Source organism: Atractosteus spatula, chromosome 5 (assembly GCF_055471065.1).
Source record: "Atractosteus spatula isolate fAtrSpa1 chromosome 5, fAtrSpa1.hap1, whole genome shotgun sequence".
NCBI lineage: Eukaryota > Metazoa > Chordata > Actinopteri > Semionotiformes > Lepisosteidae > Atractosteus > Atractosteus spatula.
In genome coordinates this window covers 15846310-15872173 of record NC_142710.1, presented here as the reverse complement: position 1 = coordinate 15872173, position 25864 = coordinate 15846310, and the positions used below count along the sequence as shown (strand labels likewise).

The window sequence follows — 25864 nt, the reverse complement described above, 5'->3', positions numbered from 1 at the left end:
ATTTCTTTTTTTTTCCCCTTTCAGCTGCGCTGACACTGTTTTAAATGAAGAAGGACGCAACAACACAGGTCCTCCAAGATGATTTCGCTTTAGGACATTTCGAACAATTTCGCGAGATTCTGGGGATCCCCTGCCTGCAACTGGAACAGCGTCTTGAGCAAGGCTCTTAAACACACCACTGCTGACCCAGCAGGGTGCAAGAGGTTGATGCGATGATGCTAAATGATCCAATTATGTCAGAGAGGTCTTGCACTTTGCTCTGCAGTGCAGCTCTGGGGAAAGGCTGACAGTGTGGCCCTTTAGGATAAAGAACAATAGAGTGATCCAGTCCCGGTCCCCGGGGCACCCTCACCCTCGCCCTGCCCTGCCCTGCCCTGCCCCGCACGGCTCAGCTCACTCATCTGCCACGCCAGGGACAGAGCCAGGCCGATCTCCAGGCGGCAGGGGTGTCCAAACCCAGCTGGGATGCCTGGCACTGCTGCGCTCCGCCTTTTTTTTCTTTCTTGTTATTGATCTTTTTCTTTCACGATGTATCTATCATTCCTGACAGGCTCCACTTGTCAGCTGCAGTTCGCCACCTCCCGCGCAGGGGCCCACCCACCTCACTGAAGAATTAGGCCCCCCGACAAACAAATTAAGACAGACAAGACATTTTCTCTTCAAGTCTGCGTAAAGCCTTCGGTGGGAGACGAAGTTTGGCTTGGCAATAAATAACCAAACAAATTCTGTTGCCAAACAAGGAAAAACAAAATGCTGTGAAACTCCATCAATTCCCATAAAAAAACACATACAGAAAGGTGTTTAACAATATTTGTCAGTTTAACCATTACGCCAGTACCAAAGTGAGTTCAATTCTAATATAAATGTCACTGTAGGAACAGGTTTCTACTACAGTAACATCTGTGTCCCTCTGAGTGAGGGAGGCGGACACTTCCGAACATCTGCGCAGCAATCATGGAAACACTGAAGCTCAATTACAGGGAAGCACAAGACAAACAGCCCCAACAGCAAGAGCCAGAGTTTGTTTTCTTTAAAAGAAAACTGTGTCTCCTAAAGGAATAACTTTTGACTGCACAAAGGACTATAATAGCTCCAGTTTGTTAGGCACATAATTTATTAATTGTTCCTAGAGTGGTCATGTCTCTGAAGGACTCGGTGTCCCTCCAGTACAGTGTGTAATACATTACTGCACTGCAGGGATATTAGGAGGTGTCATCAGGGAGAACAACACCTGGATAATACCATCTCTTCAGATGTGTGCTGCTAATTAATTTGAAGAGATCATTCAATTTATTTAAATCATATATTTAGTGTAATTAAATGTCTTAGCAGTTCTCACGTTGCAATCTTCTCCATGCAAACTTGGCAGTCTTTGATTTTTCCCCTCCTAATTATCTGGGTTCTCTGGTCAACATACAAGGTAAAAGATAACAAGGAAGGCTCTGAATATCAACTCTCTACAGACTAGGAAGCCTGTATTTAATAGAAGGCTATCGGAATGTATGAGATGCTTCCACTGTCAGGGGCTCAATAAGGCACGGAGATATTTTTAGAGAGCTTAAGCTAATAATCCAAAGCCAACTAGGGAGGTGAGCTTGCCACTTCTCGCCAAGCAAAACTAAGTAAGCGCCATACACGTAATGCTGAGAGAGAGAGAGGGAAAAATTCAAAGTATCTCAAGTTATTCAGCTTCTATTTTTACCCAGGGGACAAAGAACAAGACAGAACTGAGAGCACTGGTTCTGTAAAGGACATTACAAATATTATTTCACAGAGTGGAGAACAAACCTGGCAATGTTCAGGGAAGAAAATAGAGTTTCCTAACCAGAAAAAAAGGCTCATTTAAACAGCCTTGATGTAAATATGTTTGTTTGACAACCAACGCAGTTGGGAATGTATTAAAAAAAGGACATTTGCTTTGATTAATGTTATCCCATATTTCTTGAAACAGAAAACCCCTTCAATAAAGGTATATGAGGAATATGCATTTTTATTATAGAGAGATCCCTTATTTAAAGCACTGTAATTCTGGATTTCAAAGACAAAAGCAAAGTCAAGAACATAAGCACCAGGTTTGTGGGGGTTATGTGTGATCAAGCACCCTAATATTTTTGTGCATATACTTGTTAATGCGGGGTAAAGGCATTTTTACATTGTGTGAGTCTGGGAGTTTAGGGTGGCATCATGTGATAAAAAGGTTTCTAAAGCATGAACAATCTGTCACTGCCCAGCTTCTAGGAAATAATAAACAAGTGAAAGTATACAATGATAAGTTAGGTTAAGAAAAAAGAAATGCATTTCAGTGCCCCATGTACTCTCATCAGGTGATCTGAGCTCTGACTCCCATGACTCTCAGTGTCCATCTATAGATTTGCTTCATGCTTTGGTGGGAGTGGCCTTTACCGGAGGAGATCCCTTTTCTTGCTCCGAGTTTTAATTTACCCTTTGTCTCGGAAGTGCCTTGGAGCTCTTTGGTGCAAATGGCAGATTTTCCACTTTTCTTCCTAACTGAGTTGCGGTCTTGTCTAAGACCCTACTGCAGGTGTAAGCCATTAACATTCCCCTCTGCTAGGTTTGGAATTCCTTTCTTGGGGTTTTGCTACTTTCCCCCAGAATCAGAGTTAATACACAGATATCACTTCACAACACAGAGCTCCACAGCTGTCTGAAATGGGATCCCAGACCGCAAGTAAAGCTAAGAGCAGCCACATGTTGTGGATGCCTGTGTTTGCGACTGTGGTTCAGAGGTGACTCCGACAAGCCTCCATTAAAGAGTCAGCGGTCAGGATGACATCCTAGCACCTCCAAGCACAACCACCTAGGACTTTCCATAACACCAATTATAGCCGCATTATCTGAAAATTCAATAATCTGTATTGTCTGAGTTAAATGTTTTTTTACTGGGGAAATTATGCTATAGAATTCACAATTAGCTTCTTGAAAGGCTGCTAACCTCCCCCCAGTGGGAAGATGCTAAGAAAAAGCATGCATCTCTCTGTGGGTCAGACAGACTCCTCACTGCCCAGACTGCTGTGTAGTCTAGATTAGTCAATAAGCGGTTCCCTGGCCAGATACCTTTGAAGATGCACGAACGCTATATTAAACCTCACCCGAAAGACCAAAGCTGCAACTGGCTCTTCAAGACACAGTTTTTCAGCTTTTAAGAAACAGAAACTGTCACACACCCTGAGTGAACAAGAATAAATAAAAAAGCAGTACAACAGCAGCAATAATGCCTTGCCTTTGAACAGCATGCTTCAACCCTAAAGGACTGCAACGCACTTCATATACAGAACAGGGGATCTGCTTCACCCACCTGTGCAGTGAGGCCCCACCTGTGTAACACACAAGAGCCACTCCGCTCCTGCAGCCCCACTGCACAGCAGATCAGGTGAAGTGAGAACTTGTGTCACCAGTAAAATTAAGAGAAATTAGAAAAAAATTAGAGACGGGTTTGGAAATTATGGTGCAGAGGGAAGAGCGCCCCCTACTGGTCCACCAACACTGCTAACAGCAGCGATCTGGTTTGCTTTTGAGGTCTCCCATACCTGGTGGGATCCCAGCTGTCCCTATTGTCTGATTATGTACATCTCTCTCTAAAAGTAATGAGGTGTAAGCATATCGCTCATAACAGGAAAAATCTTATTAAAATGTTTCACAAAGACTATAAATCAAAGACTGAAACCCAGCTCATACAGTGGGTTAATAATACATGATAAGTGGAGAAGCATAACTTCCCCTGGCTGTTGCAAAATTAGCATTAGCTAGAGCAAGCTACCCCAGGTTGATGTTAACGGAGAAACCGAACTCTGTCTTTGACACAGGAGGTCTGGGGAGGTTAGACTGACAAGTTATTTGCAGCAAGAGTAGCTTTCCTAGTCTTTCAGTGAGCTGCTGCGTTTCGATTTGTGTGTAAAGACTAGACAGAAACCACAGCGAACTGGACACAGAACAGCGCTATATGATGATCCGTTCTCTTGTCTTAAACGTTTCACAGATTTCGAGGTTCTGTTCCAAGAATAAATTAAGGGTCACTCGGTGATTTAAAACTGCTCACCAACAGAGATTATAGGGAGTTTCAGTATTGGACGTTGTGCTATTCAGGAAAGGCCATTTTTCCAGAACTCCACTGCCTGATGTTATTCGTGGAGAGCCTGCTCGTGGTGGAGGAGGCTGGGTGAAGAGCTGGATCTGGGCTGATCACTATTGCTGTGTACTGCAGTGTATAAGCCATTAGACATTCTAGCTCCACTGTGGGTTTCTGTCAACTAGGGCTCCAGGATGGTGTGTGTCTCAGGGTTGTGCTTTCCATTTCCGGCATGAGCAGGAGGCTGAATGTGAACCAGAGCAAACCCACATCCAAAGCACAGACGCCTGGAGTCAGAGGGGCAGCTGGGGGAATAAACTAGGGTATCTTGAGCGATCTTAAAGCAACGCTGTTCTGGTCGGTAGAGATCAGTGCAGTGTGTACAAGCTGGGCACTGAAAGGCCTTCCAGTGGCATCCTCTGTACACAAAGGGGCAAAGTTCCCCGACAGTGCTCTCTCTAGACACTCAGAAAGTGCTTGCAAGGGAATAATAAAAAAACAAAAGCAACTTGATGGTATGTAATTAGAGCTAGTGAGCACAGCTTAGGAAATAAGGCCAAGAGTTTCAATTTGACTGGTGCTGTTAAAAAAAACAATCTGCTTGTTATGAACTCTGCGGCGGAAGTCAGTGGAGGACTGTGAAGTGTTGCCCACAGCCCTGGAGATTTTCTTACCCACCCACAAGTGGCATGAGTACGGGACGAAGAAAAAAAGAAAAAAAAAGATAATGCAGATCAAAACGAGGGCCTGCTTCCCAGCATGCCCCAAGCCCACAGGCTGGCTGGTGTGGCAGGACAGGTCCTGAGGCCAGAGCTCGGCTCACAGCAGCTCTGCGCTGCGCAGGAAGCTGCCTGGGCCACACTCCCCGTGGCTGGGCGTCTCCTAAAGCAGGTGATTATTGATATGATAATCTGTGTTTACAGGCTTTAGCCCTCCATCTGACAGTAGGAAGCTCAGAGGAGGAGAGATTAAGGAAATAAACAACCTACACTGAGGTTTTAGCGTTCCCCAGAGAATGCGGCATTTCTGTTCATGCATGACATGCGACAAAACAGCAAACCAAAGCTGAGACAAGGACTTGAAATCTCTTCTCAGGCTGAATTTATTTAAAGCAAAAATCCTTTGTTTACCAGAAGTGTTTAAAATTCCCTCCCCCGCGCACACACCAAATCATTTTTCTGCGTGCAATACCTGTGCTGTTCATCTTCTATTGCTCCCACTCTGTGATTGAATAGGGAAGCACTTTGAGATATTTTATTGTAAACTCCAGCAGATAAATCCCTGTTCCTATTGCAATATGCTCTACTGAGCCAACGCTTGCAAACAAGCTTTTCACCCCTTTATATTAACCACACAGTCAGTAGAAATAGGTTAAGCATTTCAAACATAATTTTGAAGCAAACCTGAGGATCTGATATTGCCTGGTATAAAACAATACGAACTAGTAAAAACAGGCAGGCCAAGACCACATAACTGAGTTTCACTCTTCCTCTTGGGCGAGCTGAGGAAAAGAGCAATCCAAATAATCGTCTTTAGTCTAAAGTCAAAAGGTCTTTACTCAGCTCAGAATAAATCAAATAGCACCCAAGACGGCATTACCTAAACTGTCCATACCCATGACACTCAAAAAATAAAAATGTCCGCAGTGGAAACTCTCTTGCTTCGCGGTGCTGATAGAGTTATTCAGGTTAAATATATCAATCTTCTGAATGAGTTTTTCTGGTGCTGGGTTGGATGTCAGATTTTGTTAAGAATGAACTACCAAAAACGAGATGTCTTTCTCAGCCCTCCGATCTGGTGGTTTACTCTGCACTAACAAGAAGACTTGCTCAGAGCAGCTTGCATGCGAGTGCTGACCCGACATCACAGAAGAACACTGCCAGTCTAAACAGCACTGTGGTCAGATGCCCTCGCTAAAATGAGAAAGGCTTTGAACAAGCACCGCCATTACGTTGCTCAGAGGGTAGTAACATCTTTAAATATGTACCGCAACTATGAAATGCAAGCTTATCTGCAAACCCCCAACACAACAGCTGTCAAACAGAGATGAGGCTGTCAAAATGAAAGTCACACTAAAGAACCTAGTGATGACAACCTTAACTCCAGAAAACAGAACATAAACTACATAAAAACCAGAGCACATGGTTCCGGCAGAAATGCACGTTGATAATGACTGGAAAAATGCTGGGCTCATGCGTTAAATTAAATGAGCCTTTTACAGGTCCTGCTTGATGTTGAATAAGAGATCATGATACTGCAGCGCTGTCCCTGTCCTCCAACCTCCACCTTTGACACACTGGAATGTTTTTTAAGCTCTGCTTGTTTAGATACAGGGTTAGAGCACTGCAGTCCAACAACGCGAATACAAAAGATTGCATTACCAGTTTCAAATTATGTGCATGTCGAGCATGTCCGACGTGTGATGTCAAGGCAAACTAAAATGTTGTCTCATAGCAACCCAGCAGATTCACCTGAGCCGCAACCAGGGGGGGTTTCTCCCTTCCTGCACCACACAGATATGACACCCGCGCTGCCAGAGGCACCAGCTGGTCCTGGTTTGTCCAGCTCCGGGCCTCAAACTGCAAATCTCACCTCCGCCCCCCAGAAAGGCTGAATCCATGTTAAGGTCACCAAAGGGGAAGGAGCCGGTAGTGAAAAGATGCAGCCCCGTAGCTAAGAAATGATATCGCAGGGGGACAGTTTTAGGGGCCCAGTCTGTTTTCTAGTGTGACGCGTCCGCTGTCAGAAGCAATCGCGGCAGCAGCTTGGTCACAGTCCTCGGAAATCCCGAGCCCTTCTCAGCAGCAATCGTCCCTCTCGCGAATCTCACCTCGAGGCACTGACACAGGGTCGGCTCACAACAGCACAGCTCCACAGACCATCTGCCAGGAGATTTGAAGTCCTTGGCAGCGTTAAAGAAAAAAAAAGCTGCCGCAAAATATCAAATTATACACAAAAAAGCCACTGGCTCATTCTGAAATTATAAGCAAAAACTGTATTTTCTGCTCAAAACTAATAATGCCTCACTGCCTGTCAATTAAAAACACATGTAATATACTTTGGGATGGGATGGAATATTGTAACTGGCCACTGCGATTAAAAAGAACAGCCCTGCTTTGTTCCATGGGGTAGCAGGCACAACCTTCATCTGTGAACAGTGGGATGAGTACAGTCAAGTCAAATGAAGACCTGCAGTAAGGGATTGCTTTATGCCCCAAAGAAGACAAATTCAATGACAAGATGAAAGTTTAATTTCGAAGTGCTTTTGATTAACCAGTCGTTTAAAAAAAAACGGAGACAGGGGGCCAAGGTCGTATCTGTTGATGTGGCACGGAGTGGCCCCCTGCGCCAGCTGCAACGCAGAAAAAGGAAACAGCACTGATTTACAAAAGCCAGCATTCCTTTGGCTTCTGTTCAACAAGCATGTGACAAATTCTGTGGAAAAAGAAAATATCCAGAATGCTCCGCTTAAAGGAAATACTTGGTATGATGCAATAAAAAAAAGCCACAATAATGTAGGTCATCAAAACACTAAATCATTCACTTCATGTGGGAACAATGGCCACTTCAAGAAACTGTGGTTTTGAATCAAATTCCAAATCGCTTCCTGCATTGCTCAACGGCCTGCAAATTTATTCACTTTACATGGTCTTCATCAGAAGAAGTAACAATCTCTAAGAAAGATTCATTTGCAAGTTGAAGCTGAAAGGCTCTTTTCAAATTAATCTGCTCTCAGTTTCTTTTATTTCATCACGCTACAGTACATTCAATAAAAGTGTTTTCTTAGAAGTGCTGAAAGCACGTCTCAAACAGGGCTTTGTTAAAACAGTACTGGAGATACAAATCATTGATATGATATCATTTTATAAATAAGAGCTGCAGACTGTCTTATTGTTATGAAAACCATTTCCATTTCAACACAAAATAGGCTTCTTTGCCAATGACAGCTTTATTACAAAGGTTGGTTTTGTGAATTAATATGTTCCAATTCCTTCAAAACGCTCCCATTCCATAAATTCCACAGGGAAATGTTTATATATAGTTATATAACCAACACTATCAACATCGAAATTTTGGGTGCTACTTAAAAGACAATTTGGACATCATGCACTAAGTGGCTACAATAAAGACCATCTGGGTGAAAAGAGATTTTTGTATCGGTAACATCAAAATGAATTGCTAGTTTTTGAAGTGAAAGGCTACATACCTGCTGTAACAAAGATGATTTGTAATTTCAAGGTCACAGAAAAACCAGACTTGTTGGCTCTTTAGCAATATAAATATAACTTTCAATTCATTCTCACAATGCAAATATACACAATTCAAGAAACAATCTAGAAATTATATCACAAAACTGGTGCTTTCTGTAAAATCAAATCCATGTATATATAGTTATATACAGTTTGCAAAACTGGATTTTATGGAAACAATGCCATACCTACTTCACGTCATAGTGCTTAGTTAAAACGTCAAAATGCTTCTGTATGTACTAGACAGGAGCGAAGCATATGAGAATGCAAGTTGTCAGTCTCACACCTGGCACCAGCACCCTCAATGTAACTGATCAAATTAAAGCTTTGCAGGCCGCCTCCGATCACAATTTGTCTGGTCTTTAACACCTGGAGTCTGGAGGACAGCACCGTTGGCAGGGGAGGAAATCAAATCAGGAACACAGTTGTCACAACATGCCTACCCCCACTCCCCCACACAAACCTAGAGATGAGAGGATAAGAAATATCACATCGGTCTCTGAATTCCAACACATCACAGGCACTAGAGATGTGTAGGGGATCGAGCTGCACTGGTGTTAAACTTCTCATAGGCATTCTTCCGACAGCCTGACATCCTGCACTCTCTCCCTGCTGTGACAGAGGAGCGCTGGCCTCGGAGCCAGCAGAGTGTCTGCGCTATTGATCTGCTCCCACTACAATACCTCCCTGCACATCCATCATCACTTTCCTCCCAGGGAACGAGATCAGCTCTCAACGCTTGTTAAGACGCTCTCTGGGTTTATATTTCCTCACGCTGGAGAAATCGAGGACCTCTCTTAACCTCAACAAAGCGAAATGTTTTACGGCTCAATCGGAAGGATTTCCAGGACGTTGTGGTGGTGGAAACTGACACTTGTGAGAGTGATTCCCCCCCCCCCCCCCTTGGGGTCCGGGGATGCTGGCCCAGAGACTCATTCAGACAAACATCTATCTCTCCAGCATGGTACACAAACTATCATTCCAAGCACATGTAAAAGAGGCCAATATTTCAATTTGCTGATGACTAACACAAGGCAGTTAATGTTTAGGGAAATTAAATGATGCTAACAATACCCTTGATGATGAAAAAAAACATAGTTCAAAAGATCAAAACAAGTGTGAATGTGTTTTAAAACAAATCTGAAACGCTTTGCATTGCATCGGTGGTGTCTACAGACATAATGTTCACCCTTTCATTGAAAGCTGAGAGCAACGCTGTAGACGATATATCTGCTTAAATGAAAGAACCACCACATGCAAAAAACAGACAATTATCCAACATTCAAGCATTTTCTCAATTACTTGACAATAAAATTTTCTCCCACACATTCTCGTTAATAAAAGTATTATGGTTAACAAGCCCTTAAGGCAGAATCAGCTGGGCATGGAACAAACACCGCCGGGCTAATGTGTGAAACACTAGAAACCTCCTCAGAGAAGGCTTAACTGAGCTTTAGCCGGAAAAGCTGAGCCTAAAAGGAAAGTGCTAGTTTGTCAGATAGTAATCCAGCCTTCACAGCTCTTTGTTCTAATGTGTGGAGCCCTCAATACGTTCCGATAACTACGAGAGGCACATCTCCCTCTTGCTGTGAGCACGCCGTCAGGGAAATTATCCACATGGGGCCTGCAGCACTTCGGAAAACATCCCTTGTAGCTGAGGGGTTCCTGACTGAACTTCGCATCACCCACACACAGCCAGCAGAAAGCACGCACTTTCCCACACGTCAGGAGGGATCAACAGCCACGGGCTCTAGCACACTGACAACACATCCCACAAGCCTGGCGAACAAATAACCTTCCTGTCGGACTGGATAAAATGGTGAGAAAGGGATTCTGAAACACACCCCAAGTACGCCCATGCAGCTTACACGGACCTCCTCAGTAGACCTGGGCCACTCAGTGTTCCCTGTTAGGACCTCTTGACATGAACCTCAGGCATGCACAAGATACGATCAGCTTTGTTTCTTCAAAACACAATCAGCTCGGTGTCCTTCATTGTGTGGGAACAACAAGGAACAAGCCGATGTTAGTTTTGGAACGTCACTCAGCTTAAAGACAGTTCCTTCTTCTGGTGAGACTTCACGGGAAGAATGACAAGCTGCTTGTCAGTAGAAATCCCAGACTCTAAAGGCTCAAACTGCCTAATTCTTTTGTATAAATGTAAAAGAAACAATGAACAAACCTTCTTATGAGCTTGTCTATGTCAAATATAGTCGGAAAATTCTGAAAAGGGAATCCTGGGAAGGAGATATTGGCAGAACTAAAAGAAAGGCAATTTCAGTGTTATTCATGCTAAAGGGTTTAAAACAATTTACAGTACTAAAAGCAAATAACCGTGGCTTCTACAGTGGAGAAAAAAAAAAGGCTGTTTCTGAAATGACTCCGCTCCCCTGGCCTGCCTGCAGCACTTTGATGGTTCTGTTTCTTTAACGTTGGTTTTAAACACCTGTGCTAAATGGCCAGCCTATTGAATTGTCAATTCTAATGGGGCTATCCCATTTTAATATCTCTCCCAAGCACGCATAAATAACCTCCTCCTGGGGGTCGATCCATTCAATCCATTCAACAAATCGCACTCCAAAGGGAGGAGAGGTGTGCTTCTGCGCGTGGGAGGTGTCGAGTGTCAGTAACGGGCTCTGAAGAAGAGAGCTACGCAACAGCTCCAGAAATGGCTTAGAGGCAGCTCCAGCTTATTCACAGAGAAGCTGCACACGATCACTCTGTGGCTCTTTTTATGACAAGCGGAGAGGTTTAAATCATTTACCAACCTTGTGGCCGTCCGAGATAAAAAGCGCAGTTATTTAAAACGATCTGGATCGCAGTGGAATTAATCACTGCTTATACAACATCAGTCAGGGTGATTCATTCATTCCCAATTAATCTTGCCATTTATCTACATTGTCTGAGCTGCTGCAATACAAATTCATGAGTAATAACCAAATAATTTTCATTGTACAGTTTATCTTATGTGCTACAAATGACAAGCAAACTGTGTGTAATTTCTTTGGTTAATTCATTGCCATCTGGTTGCGGCACTAACGATTCTTCGCTCTTGCTTAATTAACTATGGCTATTAAATTTTCTGAAATGTTATGCCCTGAGTTTATGTCATGTAGTCAGAGCACAGCAGACAAGGACTCAATTAGACCAGCTCTGTTCTGAGGTTATTATAACGCATGTTTGCCAATTAACAAGAAAACAGACTGGTGTCAGAATGGAAGCTTTTGTCTGCTATTCATTTCCTAATTCCAGATCATAACTTCCTTTTTAATCAAAAATAAATCACTCTACTCACGACCTTCCTTCTTCCAATGTTTCAAACACAAATGCAACAAATCTCTATATACGGCATTTTTCAAAGCAGGTTCAAGTTGTTACACAGAAAAGAAGAGCTGGCAGCGTGTGTTTACATAGACAGGCCTCAGCTTAGAGTGAGTACCAGAGTGAGGAGGTACAGAGCTACACGCTGTCAAGCATCTGCAGATATTTCCACTTCATCTTGTTAAAAGCACCTCCATTATCTTCAATCAATCCACCAGGCATGTTTACTGCCAACTACATTGATACTATAAGTGCACTTTCAGATGTGAGGGAAAAAAAAGCTTATGCACGGCCATGGAGTACGATACAGACGTTAAGCAACATCAGAATCTGTCTTAGTGGATTAAGAGAGGAATGTTCTCGGAACATGATGTGCAAACTCCGAGTGTGTAAACATCCATAGAATCTCCAAGGTATTCCACGATTTCCTGCTGTGTCGTCTAGAACTTTCTGTGTAGACTAGATTACGATGAGCTCAAGTTCCGTTTAGGATTACTGGGCTTGAATTAACAAGACAGTTTTATTTGTTTTTATTTAAAATCCCGACAATGAGCTACACCCGAGGATCACTGAAATCCACATGCTGTGGGGAAAATACCAGATTTGCCGTTATTGCGGAGAATTTGTGTGAAAAAAAAGTGTGCAAGAAATCCCATGTGTACCTGAATATCAGTGATTGAATTTTACTGGAGGTGGTGCAGTCTCTTTGGCATCTTGCTCTTGCTGTTTTGGAGAGTAAGAATCCAGTCATCAGGCACTCGCAGTTCTGGGTCAGTGTTAGTACTAAGGCTGCTGCCACTGAACGGCTGGCTGATTCGCGGAATGGACCTGCAGCTGAGAGCTGGAAGTCCTGCTCAACTTGCCACGCACACTGGAACCCTCTGTTGCAGGGGTGCCCAAGAGTTCAGAGTAATTGCGCTACACAGAGCCAAGAACAGGATGAACAGAGAGGACTTTTTCACTTACATTGTTAAAGCAGGATAAGTTACGTTCTTAGTGAGTTAGTAACTGCCTCTTCAAACAAACATTAAAGTTCCACAATCAAAGAAGACTGTGCATCTCTCTCCACGTGTCATTGGAAGAGTTTCAGTCTTGTCTGAAAGGCTTTAATGGGACACATGAGCCTTCGTTACCTTACAGCCTCAAGCTGAGACTGTCTAATTCAGTAGGATCCATGCCTGAGCTGTGTGGTAAGAGTGACATCTTAAGTAACACCCTTAGACATTTCTGACATGAAGATTTTCCTTTCACATGATGAGAAAACATTGAGTCCGTGATTCTGTGACTTAGTCTATGCACCTTGCAGCAGTACAAGTACTCACTTGTGCTCAGAATCAACATTCTTGGAAAAACTTGAAACGTGTGGTGATTCCTCCCATGTGCTCCGAGTGTATTTAATGTGGCTTGCAAGACATTCTCCAAATTAGACCTTTACCACACAGTGCTTGCTGGTGGATAAAACACTGCAGCTCCACTGGCCTCTCAGCACTGCGCCAGTCATCCTCCTTGCACAGAGACTGATCAGCTCAGTCTTACTCCCTGTCATGTGCATGGCGCCTCCTGTCAGCACTGAGGGAAGATGACTCCCAGACAAGCCAAGTTCTTCAGTGCTCTGAGAAACAATGTTTCAGCTGTAGTCCTCTCATGCAGTATCTGTAGTATCATCAGTTTCTGTTATTCCCAATACCTTATATATCAGTATATCCCCCAAACAAAACTCAACAGGTGAGCACACTCAGTTATATTATTGCTACATCCAAACCTACAGAAATATTTTCAGAAACATCATCTTTCTCCCACTCCCACAGTTGTAATTTGAAATGACTACCGGTATCTTCAATTCTCTGAACGATCATCTGTCAAGACAGGCTTACTGATTTGATAAGGGTTTTTTTTCTTAGGGCCTACTGACATATACGATTACAACATGAAATTACAGTGTACTTAAGATGTCCCAGAACATGTTAGCTTTCTTATTTCTTCAATACATTGTCTTGATGTAGAAGAATCAACATAAACGTCCTGTAGCTCTGACAGGCCTTCCCAAACCATGATCTTGTCTCTTTAGAATTGCCTTGTCACTGTCCCTTTCTGCCACACACCTTAAAATTACATCATATACAAACCAAACTAGTTTGATAAGTATATCAGAATCTTAATCATAGATATACATCAGGAAAAGCAATTGGTCTCAAACAGATCCCGATAGCACACCACATAAAATAATTAAAAACCACTGCATTATGCTCAAGATATGCAAGATCTGTCGGTCCACTAATAAGATCATACAATAGTATCATGACACGAGTCTGCATTAAACTTGACTTTGCTAGTTCTGATTCTCAGTCCTAAAACTCCACTAATTACAAAATAAAGCCTGAGCTTCATTTCTCCGCACTGCACAGCCACTGAGTTTTGCCTCATCAAGTCCTCAAACAGTTTTGGAGCCTCACATTATAGTTTCCCAGATGATATGTATGAATATTGTCATACCTAGCCTAAATCTGACACTGAAGTGGAGAGTGGATAGCAAAGAATAGATAACAGTCCATGGGACACTCCTCCCTTCCCTACCGCACTCTCCTCCCTTCCCTACCACAATCTCCTCCTTTCCAAACCACTCTCCACCCTTCCCTACCACACTCTCCTCCCTTCCAAACCACTCTCCACCTTTCCGTACCCCACTCCTCCCTTACCTACCACACTCCTCCATTACCTACCACTCCCTACCCTTCCCTACCACAATCTCCTCCCTTCCCTACTGCTCCTCCCTTACCTACCACACTCCTCCATTACCTACCACTCCCTACCCTTCCCTACCACAATCTCCTCCCTTCCCTACCGCACTCTCCTCCCTTCCCTACCGCACTCTCCTCCTTTCCAAACCACTCTCCACCCTTTCCTACCACACTCTCCTCCCTTCCAAACCACTCTCCACCTTTCCCTACCCCACTCCTCCCTTACCTACCACACTCCTCCATTACCTACCACTCCCTACCCTTCCCCACCCCACTCTCCTCTCTTCCCTACCCCACTCTCCTCCCTTCCCTATTGCACTCTCCTCCCTTCCCTACCGCACTCTCCTCCCTTCCCTACCACACTCTCCTCCCTTCCCTACCACACTCTCCTCCCTTCCCTACCACTCTCCACCTTTCTCTACCGCACTCCTCCCTTACCTACCACACTCCTCCGTTACCTACCACTCCCTACCCTTCCCTACCACACTCTCCTCCCTTCCCTACCGCACTCCTCCCTTCCCAATCGCACTCTCATCCCTTCCCTATCACACTCCACTCCTGTGGTGTGCTGCCCTGCGCCTCTACTCTCTAGCCTGGGCGCCCCATCTGTTAATTCTACTAACCCAGAGCTGCCACACACAGCAAGACCTGACCTCCGCCCAAGATATCGATCAGACATCCTTCAGAAAAGAAGTAAATAAGCAAAACAAGTAGAAAATGTCAAAACAAATTGTTCCAGTATTTTTTTGGTAATATGATTTTTTCCTACCCGCTGGAAGCCAAAGAGAATTTCAGAAAAATGAAAAGACCAGGGTTACTTGATAACCTTCTCACAGTTGAGTCTACAATGACATTTATTAAAAATTTGCTCAAATAAATAAAACTGACAAGCCTCCCTTGTTTGTGAAAAATAAAGACACGCTAGAAGAAAGACCCTTGAGAGTTCTTCAGAGGACCAGATGCCGAAGAAGGTAATTGCTCAAATTTGTTTTGATAGCCAGAATGTCGTTCTTAGTGAAACATCAATCATAAGTTCTGATCAAATTAGACCGTCTCACCGTTTCATTTCCAAACAAGATGTCAACATACGGCATGACCTTCATCATGGGCTCCTTGTAGAACTGGCTGATAAATGGAGCCGACAGATTCAAGCCAAAGATCTTGTTGTTTTCAGAAGCGTGCTTTGCTACCTTCAGCACAGATTCTGGGGACACCGTGAGGAAGAAACCCTGAAAGCAAAGAAACAGAGAGGAAAACAGTGAGCATTACCAGCAGCAAGTTGAGGCCACAGCCAAGGACCAGCTCTGGCCAATAACCCTCCACATTTCCAGGGCTCATCTGGGAGATCTCTCCTTTAACAAAGGACTACATGTTTTTTTACAGCCTTACACAGAAACCTGTAGTCACCAAGATGTTTGCTTAATAACATGAATTTAATGTTCAGAGCACGATTTCATTTTTCTCTTTAAATCACATAGTACATTCCAGAAATAATTAGGTTTGATCACATCGAGGTTCTGAAAAACCACAAAATGGTGGAATGGAGCAGTGGCTGGGGCTCTGAACTTATAACTAGAGGTTTGTTGTGTTCAATCCTCAGGTGGGCTGTACCCACACTGTTCACAAGTTGTACAAATGTAAGACACTTTGAACAAGAGCACCAGCCCCATAAATTAATACTAATTGAAAATAATGAAAGAGGGAACCATTAGAAACCAATTCACATGAGAACAGAAGACAGGTTGCTGGCCTCTAATCCCTCTTGGAATACCATTCATCTTCTTGTTTTTGTTGTTTCAAATAAAAACAAAAAGCCCATAAAATGATGTACACCAGCCTGTTAAAGCAAACAACAAAAGGAGTGTTCTCCTCATGCAATTAAAAATGTTCCCATCTAGAAGCCGAATTAAAGAGCTAAGGCAGTGTTTCTCTCTGGTCAGTCAGCGGTGCTGCAGAGTGGGAAGATGGAAACCTGGGAGTGGCGTTCTGCTGTGGCCAGAGGACCTGCTCTCTGGACTGTGCGTGAGGTCACGAAACACCTCCATTTTGACTCGAGACCTGAAACCAAAAGCTACTGCCAACTTCACAAAAGGTTTTTTTTTGTAATACACAAACTTTGTTTTCTCATCCCAGTTACTTAAAGTAATTACCCGGTGATGAAAGAAAAAAACTCCATATACACATACAGTATTTAGGATAATAATGACTTTTACTTTTTATAAGTGGCTCTAAGAGAGCTCTGAAAGAAACACCACCCTCCAGAATTGGCAGAACAAAACACCCTTTGATTCAGACGCCACTAATGGCATAACAAAGGCTACACAACGTAGCAGGTATTCTTTGCAGCATGGGAACTGTAAAACACATGATTAACCATGGGCAGTAAAATATATTCTCTTTTTAATCTGTTACTAATTGGCTCTTTTCAATCAGTAGAAGTAGTTAAAAATTCAAGTCTTGCATATAAATATTGCTTAAGTGCATGGTATTTATCACATCTAACAACAACCAGAGTTTTCAGTAACAAAGGGCATATTCACAAACCTTTACATTCTGCATGTTTACTTTTTGAATTTAACAAAAGCCTGTTTAAAACCAGAAAATTACTGCTTTTTTTAAATAGGTCAGTGCTGCTGTTCAGATAAAGGACTATTTTGTAAGGTTTCTCTGATGGTCAGAACCTTCACTGTCAGTAAATGGTCCTTTATTGACCCTGACATTTTCCTCTAAGAGGGTGCCAAAGTGTCAGGAAGAAGAAGATTGTTTTCAGACAGTTATAGAGCTTTTGTTATTGAAGATAAACTCTTACTGCTACCATGTTACTACCTCCAAAAGAACAAAGGGCTTCGTCTGGACCCCCAGAAATATTCAAAGGGAGGAAAGATAACTGAAACTCTTGTACATTCTTTTAAAAACGGGTATACAGGATTAAAAAAAAATTCACTTAAAAGAACTGTCTTTACCGTGACCCGCTCATCGCATCGGCCACTTTATAATTCACGGGTTTTACAACCTTAACCTTGTAACGAAGCTAAGCTGCAGTAATGCCTAGCTTCTGGTCTTCAAAGAGTTGAAAAGAAGTTTTGAATATGACCCTCTTTCTCTTCCGTGAGCTACATCCTGACTTATATGGAAGCTCTGACCATAAAACTCAGCCTCATGGACACTGGACTGCATCCTAGCACCTACTATGGACTGTGCAGAACTGAGCCAGGAAAGATGGAGTGCTAACTGCTTTAAAGCAGTCTTGAATATTATTCTACCATGTTCATTTTACATTAGTAAGCCATCTGGGAGCCCTGCTTTATCCTCATGCAAATTTAATCACTGCTTTGGCAATAAAAACTCAGGGACCAATATTCTGAGGCATTTTCATACCTGAACTGTCACAGAATGAGCCACTGTCCCTCTGCCTGGATTCACAGCAGTGTCTGCATCATTACCACACTTGGGCTTTGATGCTGGGAGGTTTCAGTATGCTTTATTTTGGAATTATTGTGGCTTTTATGTTTGAGTGTTTGAAGTTACAAACACGCCTTGGGCTCCTCTTTTATGAAAACAAAGCAGGCCACTTGAAAAGTTTAAAGCTCAGTGACATCAGAGCTGACAGCACAGAGGTTCAGAGAAGCGTGAAGGGGCAGGTTGTACCCAAATCTTAATTCTACATAACAGCAATTGCACAGCTGTTAAGTACAGGAATCAAGACGAAAACGATTAGGTCAAATTTCCCACAAACTGGTGTGTAGAGTCTCCTGATACTACGTATTGATCAGAATGTTTTATACATACACCACAGATTTTACTTGGGCATTTCAGTCTGGTACCATTGATGGAAGCAACTGTTGTAAAAAAACATTCTGAGTGCTTGCACAGCAAGGAAGATCCGAGAAGATATATAAATGTGCTTTATACATAGGAGGGCCTGAAGTGCTGTCCCCAGCTGGGAGGCACACAGCAGCCCCACTGCACATCAGATGAGGTGGAGAAGAGAGAATTAATAATAAGCTTTACATAAAGGAAGGAACCCACTTCGTACATCACAGCACCCATCTGGGAGATGACCATTACGTGACACTAGACCCGTTATACAGCATATCATGTGGCGAAGCGAGAAATTACTTCATATCCATTATTCCATGAAGGGGGAAATTTAGGAAGGCCAGAACAGACACTCTGGTTAACACCCCTACTGTCAAGAAAAGAGTCATGGGACCTTTAATGACCAAGTAACAGTTATGAATAATGAACCTGGGTCACCAGAGCAGTCAGAGACAGTCACAACCTGGGTTTTACGTCTCATCTAAAGGAGGGCACCTCCTACAGCTGTGTCCCAGTTCACCATACTTAAGTACTGGTTTGGAAACTCTGTTTCCAACACCTACTGGTCCACCAGCACCACTTACAGCAGCTGCCTGGTTTCCTTATGCCAGTACAAACCAGGCCTGCCTTACTGAGCATCTGAGTTCTGAACACATCATGCTATAAACAGGTGGAGCAGCTATACCAAATCTCTAGGATTCATTCTGCAGTCCATCAATAAATCAATACACACAAAAATATCACAACTGTTACTATGCACTTTTCAAGCAGAATACATTTGCTACCGTAGTGCATTTTCCCTTTTAAATTCTGAGATATTCTTTAAGTCACTGAGGTACCAACACTGTCTCTCTTATTATTGCAAAGTCTAACTCATCTCAGCTCTCATCTATTTTTTTTCACTTTACAATGCATGGAATGAAGTCATGCCGCTAAAAATAAGCTGACCATCTGAAGTGCAAAAAAACCCCACTGTTTTCGGAAGAACGCAGAATATTATAATTCATACTGTATCTTAAGTGGAGATTACAAGAGAAAATCTTTCCATGAGGATGTTTTGATTTGATCTTGCAGAAGTGTCGGTTCACAGATAATGATTCACAGTTAGAGCATGTCCACTGGAGTATTCCGAAAAGAAGATGGGTTTCCTCACGCTTGAATATAAACGAACACAAGGCTAAAGTAAGGCAATCAATATTATGACAGCAACTTAAACTGAAATGAAATATAGTGTTATGTACAGTATAGACCTAATTGGGGCTAATATCAGAAAAGGAACCATTGTCTCTGAGGAACACGTTTCTCACCCTTTTTTTTTTAAATGTGTGAAATTGCGAAAGAGCTAACTACAGCTACAGCTACTACAGCAATTGGCCATAGGAAGTTATAAACGTAATAAAGGAAAATGGGTGAATTTAGTCCATGTTAAAGATTGTTTTTGATGAAATGCTCTTTTTACAGCTTTTTACAGAAAATCACCTATTTTTATTAAAAGAAACAAATCTAAATTGAAATATTTAACAAATAAAGATCTAGTTCTAGAAAAGGCATCACAATACGAAGTTGGAAGGAAACTGTGACCAGCACAGTTTATTGCTGAGGGGGGAAAAAACATTTCATATGCACTACGAATTGAATGAATAATAGAAAATATATCCAGATATATTTTCATTATTGTATCTACAAAAAACACAGAAATCCTATAGATGTTTGGATTGTGGATCTGGAACAAGCTACATAGCCGTTTGATTAAAGCTTCTTTCAAGAAACTGCTGGAAGCTAGACAAGCCAAAAAGTCTGCTCTTGTCTATAAAGCATTATGTTTAAAATGCCTGGGATAAACTCACTAAACTCACTAAATTTCCGGCACTACTGACTGTCAGTGAAGAATATGGATGGGTAGCAAGATGTTTGCAGCCCACTGAAATCCCAGATTTTCAGCAGGACTGTCTTCAGGGGAGCTTGTGCCGAGTATAATGTTATGTGGGCCTGAGCTGTCTGTTCTCCTGGTTCTGTCGTGGTCTGTCTAGAGGTTGCCTGGCAGATCCCAACAGGACAGGTAAGCCTCTCTCTTGCCCCTCAAGCTCGGCCATTCACTGCCCATCACCAAGGCTCTGTCAGTCTCTGCACTGGAGGGGGAGGGGTCCTGCAGTTTTGGAAAATGAAATATATACAGCATATACACTATGCGAATAACCAGAAATCTGCAGGGAATTAACTTGTTTATACAGAGTTTAAACAAACCTTCAGATCTATTCTCCAGCAGGATTTTATTTCTTCTGTCTAATAAATGTTTTCCACATTGCCAGCGCCTAACGTTTCTATTAAACACTTGCTTATGTAGATTTCCATGCCTAATTAACTTCACCCACATCTATGGTGACAGACAAACATAGGATGGACATTTCCCACACAGAGGGCTTAGTAAATTAGTTAATGGGAATTCTGGATTGAGGACACACAGTGTTATCATCCTTCTTTTTCTTGCAGAACAGAATCGGGGTGGATCAATACCTTACTTACAGGGCTGTTTGATACCTCAAGTCTTGAGTCCTCATCCTTCCTAGAGGTCAACTCCATCACAAATCCAGTTTAACATGCCTGTTAAACACTAGATTACCTAATAGAAATACTGTACATATTTAATGTGGAAGACACATTTTAGCAGGTCTCTTCCCAAATTAGGGAAATATTCAAGGCACAAAAATATATTGCACATTGCAAATACTAATACCAGCTGCAAAACAGGAGTGGTCAGAAATTTCATTTGGATCTTTTAGATCCAGCAGGCATGAAGATGCAGGTATGTCATTTAAGTAAGGAGATGACTCTGCTTTTATGTTCTATTTGCAAAACTAAATGGAGTATCAGCTTGTCTCACAAGGCTAACCCTCCTGAGTATACTTTTCTATTTTGACTTTTCACTGAAGAAGGGTGCTAGGTTATATATACACACACACATTAGAAACAGGTCCAGTTGGTTTTACTTATCTGTGAGTTCAATTAAGCCAGTAAAACAGACAATAAATACTCCTGGTTCAAAGGAAAGGTGCCTCAATTGACATACCACAGGATTTAAAATGTTTTTGATGTTCTGTACTTTTCAAACTCCACCAGCACAGATAGCATCTGTTTTTCCTTTTCCTTGACATTAGGAATCATGTTCTGGAGAACCTTATCAGATACTGAGGCATCCACTGCTGGAGCAGATGGAAAGATGCCAAACCCTGCAGGACTCAGCTAAAGGCTTTTAGAGTTACCACGGAGTCTTTTGTCAATCACTACTATCACAGGTCTCTGCTATTTTTTTTTAAAAAAACTTTGTTTAAAATACTGAAAGCTACAGAGAAAAGCATAATTAAATCAAATGGAAAAAAAAAACAGAGATATGCTAGAAACTGGGAAGAAGAAAAAACACTCTGAGTGCGCTAACCCATACCAGGTCTGACAGTTAAACTTGAACGGAGCACTTGAGGCTAGGAAAACAACGAGAATAACTGGGGGATCAGTTTCCCCTCGGTCAGCCTGTGCTGATGGCTCACAGATCACCTTCGATTAAGCTCAAAAAGGCAGCGTGGTTACTAAGGGCTGGGTGCAGAGATGCACACAGCACAATTAATAGGCATTCAGGGTTTTCCCCTGTGAATCTCTAGTAAAAGTTTAGCCTATGGGGTCAACAAGGCAGAAGAATCCATCAGAGCAACACATAGATATTCATTAATACGCACACAGCCATTTATTTTATTATCTGACTATGAAGTATGGCCCAAGGGACCCACTACATCGTATTCATTTCTAATGGCATTTTAGAAAATCAGTTTTCTGGGAAACTGACATACCCTTCATTCTAAAATGAACGTGTACAGAAATGAGATACTAGAGAAAAATATGTAATCGTCAATTTAACTCTAATCTCTATTAATAAATAATCACTGGAGCCATTAGCCCGATGTCTCTCTCAGGCTAGGCACAGCACTGCTATCTAACCTTAACCCAGCATACTCTTTAAAACTCCAGTCTGCTGAAGAATCCCATTTCCCTGCACTCGCTCTTCCATAGAGTGCCGAGACACAGATTAGGAAGGTGGACTCAGAGCTGCAATTTGTACACCCAAAAGAGAGAACATAATTACACTAAGCCATGCCATATTAACGATGAAACAGCAGTGGCAAAAACCGTGCAGGCCTGCTGCACTGGCCCTATCAGGAGGTTAAAAGTTATGAGCGCCTAAAAGCTGGCGAGTTTATGTAATTAAAACAGAATCTTTTTAAGGCTGTTATTCAGCAAGCTACAGCAGCTCTTCAGATCAATTGCTGCAGCTTTCTCTAAAGCTGCACTGTTTAAAAAATGTGTTGGATAGAGTTACAAGCAGTGCTGAAAAAAAAACAGCAAGGAATTTACTTAGGATTTAAAACAGACAAGTTTTAAAGCCAAGAGCCTTCAAATGCCAATACTAATCCACATAACAATTCAGCACACAGTCCAGGCTCAGATTCCTAACAGACACCATATGTAAGCTGTGATAAAATTACAGAAAGGTATTTCGGAAGAAGTGGATTATTGGAAAAAAAAGAAATATATATATATAGTGCACAGTATCTTTTTAATTACCAAAAGCGCATAGCTGAGAAACTGCCAGCCACATCAAAGTTCAGTGAAACAAATAAATAAGTAGTTCCACATTATGCTGTGGGTTTTAGAAAGGAAGTACTTAACTTACTCAGATGGAGTTCAAGTAACTTAATTGGCACAGAGGGGAAAACATCACCAAGTGTCTTCCTTGCACACAATCGGGCCCTACCAAGACAATCACTTCCCCCACACAAATTGTTCTCCTGTACGTGAACTTCACGGTCAAACCGGTGTTTAGCAGTGGTTTAGCTCCTTGAAAGAAATCAAGCCAGAGAAAACCTTCCGGCGATCCTGCGGACAGGTTAAGCTCCTGCTGAAAGTGTAGCTTCCAATTACGCCAGAAAAAAAAAGAGAGCAAAACAGCTGATGGAGAACGCTGCTGAAGACTCGCCTGTGTAATGAGTGACACCTCTGTCTGCTCAACACACCTCTGCAGCGGCAGATGTTAACACTTTCATAAAGCGGTTGTTCATTTATTCAGATTCTTTTCGTATGTGGAGGATACCAGCCTAGTGACCTGAAACATCTCATTTACAGAGGTGTCAGCTCAGGCTAAGGGAGAGGGAATTTTGCAAATAAAAACTGAAGTTGGATTCCAATGGTAAATAAATCAAAGAGGGCGAGAGCTGGGAGTATAACTTTATAGCCATGCTTGGGCTATGTGAAAATATGAAATATGCCGAACTCAAACTCTTAGCGAAGCCGAAGCGCCGCTCTTCACCGACAGGGGTACACTAGGGCTTCCAAGAAGACAGCCCTTCATTGTTGAAACATCTGTCCGCTTGAGGTTGTCAACATGAAGCCTGGAAAATTACAGGTAATTGCACAGGCAGTTAAATCATATCCAGTTTTGGTTGAGAGGCTAAAAATAACACTCTTTGATTGCAGTTTTTTTTACAATGAGCTGTATGAAACCCCAATAGATCAAGTTAATTTGATGCATACGTCCTTTACAAAGAGATGTGTGCAAATCTAAGTGATCATGCATCCTTTCTTAAATGTTTCCTTCAAGCCAGCACTAGCACTGTGTTAAAACAGGCTGCTAAAACTGACTATTCACTGAATTATATGGTCCAATATGGTCAAAGAGGAATGAATGCTGTGTAGAGACTAAAAACAATACTTAACATGAGATCAGCTGTTTCAGTCTATTTGAATAATTACTTTCTTTCAGCTTTTGAAAAAAGATTGCACGGAAAGTGTATTTTTCAGTCATCAATGTCATAATAAATAAAATCTCATGAAGATCCCTTAAACCACCAACAGCTCATTTTCCTAATGACTACTGAAATCGATGCTTGTCTATGTGACAAAAAGAACATTTTAAATAGGAAATGGAAAACAGCCCTCAAATCTTTACTATTACCGATTTTCAAACCTCTGTGAGACGTCACTCTGTGACATTTAGTCTTCCAGAGACCATCGGTGATTGCTGAGCAATTCTCATTTATTAACTAAGGTGCTGAAACTATATCCCAGGTAACTTCCATAGAATATCTCAATACAGATCTGAAATAATTAATTACCATTAACCAATAGATACAAAACTGAACAAGATGACCACAGACAATAAATAGCCCTTGTCCAAAGCACAAAATGCCTCATCTCACGTAGCACAGGTCACCTATATCAATCAAATCCGATGGATTTCTGCAAAATCTTTATTTTTCTTGCAAAGTGGCAGGGGTAAATTTGCTAAGCATGCCGAATTTGAGAAGACCAAGGCATGCTGCAGAGGAGAGGAGCTGCAGGTGACTACTGAGTGACAGAAAGCTGTCAGTCTGCTGTGCCACAGCTCTACTTTTCTTCTCCCAATGGCAGAAAATCCCTCCTGCCAACAGGCAGCCACTTCGGGCACCGTATCCATCTTGAAGACGGAGATCTAGATGGGCACATGACAACACTGCCACACCCAGCATTATTCCCTGCCCTGCGCAGACAGAGTGCCTGAGGCAGGAACTGGAGCACATCTGCCTCAGCCCTCCAGTAGAGAGATTACTTTCCAGACAACTTCATCGTGGGCATTTACTGGACTGCTTCCAGGTCAGGTTCAGCTCTACTGAAGAATATCCCATTGTAAGCATTTCTCCACTTTCAACAACAACTTTGGTTTCAAGGAAACCAAACTTGAAGCACTCAGTGCAGTAGAGGGTGTAACGGTGCCTGATGTTGGACGTCCGATAAATTACCTTACACAAAGGAGCACAGTGGCTTCACCCTTTCTAGAATAAAGACCTCGAGCACACCCAGTGGGTGGCTTCACATCTCCTGCATTATACCTTTCTTAAATGTTCACAGATGTAACCAAAAACCACCAGTTCTTCCCATCAGAAATGACAGTGTAGCTCCTACATTATTGCAGTGCTTGTACAGTCATATTTATGTACTGAGCTTTGTGGTGACTATTCTATGGTGTTAAGCAGAGCTTTTTTCATCTCTGCTGATTATAATAGTTTGTTACATAGTTTAATTTAGCATCTGCAATGGTCTCAACTCTTGTTCTAATGTTGATTCTATTATGATCATTTTGTGAGATACAGAGATGATACAACCAGTTCAGAAACTCAAATGAGAAGGTAATACCTTTAAAGTGGTTATCCAATATTTGTATTAAGAAGCAATAACTAAGGAATGCTTGACTGAGGAAAAAAATGTGTTGCTATACCTAGTCAATGATTAAGGCAGAAAACAGTTGACGTCTTTTACAAAAAGGAGACAATAAAAAACATGAAAATACTGCATGAAAGAAAAATCAAAGCTACCTGTACATAGCAGATCAGTAAATAGCAGGGCTCCAAACACAGGAGGTTTCACCACCTTGATCTTTCAACACCAAAGCTTGGGAGAATATTTTAAATATAAGAGAAGGATTTCACAAAGATCTCTGTTTGTTACCATTGCTAGAATGCGGCACATTAAAATAACTTCATATCCTACCAATATATTCTATAGAAGGGAGGAATAAATCTATTCCTTAAAGACCGGAGTCCTGCATGATTTAATAATTAACAATTCCT

General features: G+C 42.1%; 1 protein-coding gene across 2 annotated transcripts in view; it reads right to left on the bottom strand.

Moving 5' to 3' along the window:
- adka (adenosine kinase a) overlaps positions 1–25864 on the bottom strand; it is a 134409-nt gene that overhangs the window by 21708 nt on the left and 86837 nt on the right. For both annotated transcript variants that reach the window (XM_088915238.1, XM_088915240.1), the window contains exon 7: positions 15455–15625. In XM_088915238.1, the coding sequence (XP_088771364.1) occupies positions 15455–15625 (171 nt within the window). The remainder of the gene's footprint in view (positions 1–15454; positions 15626–25864) is intronic.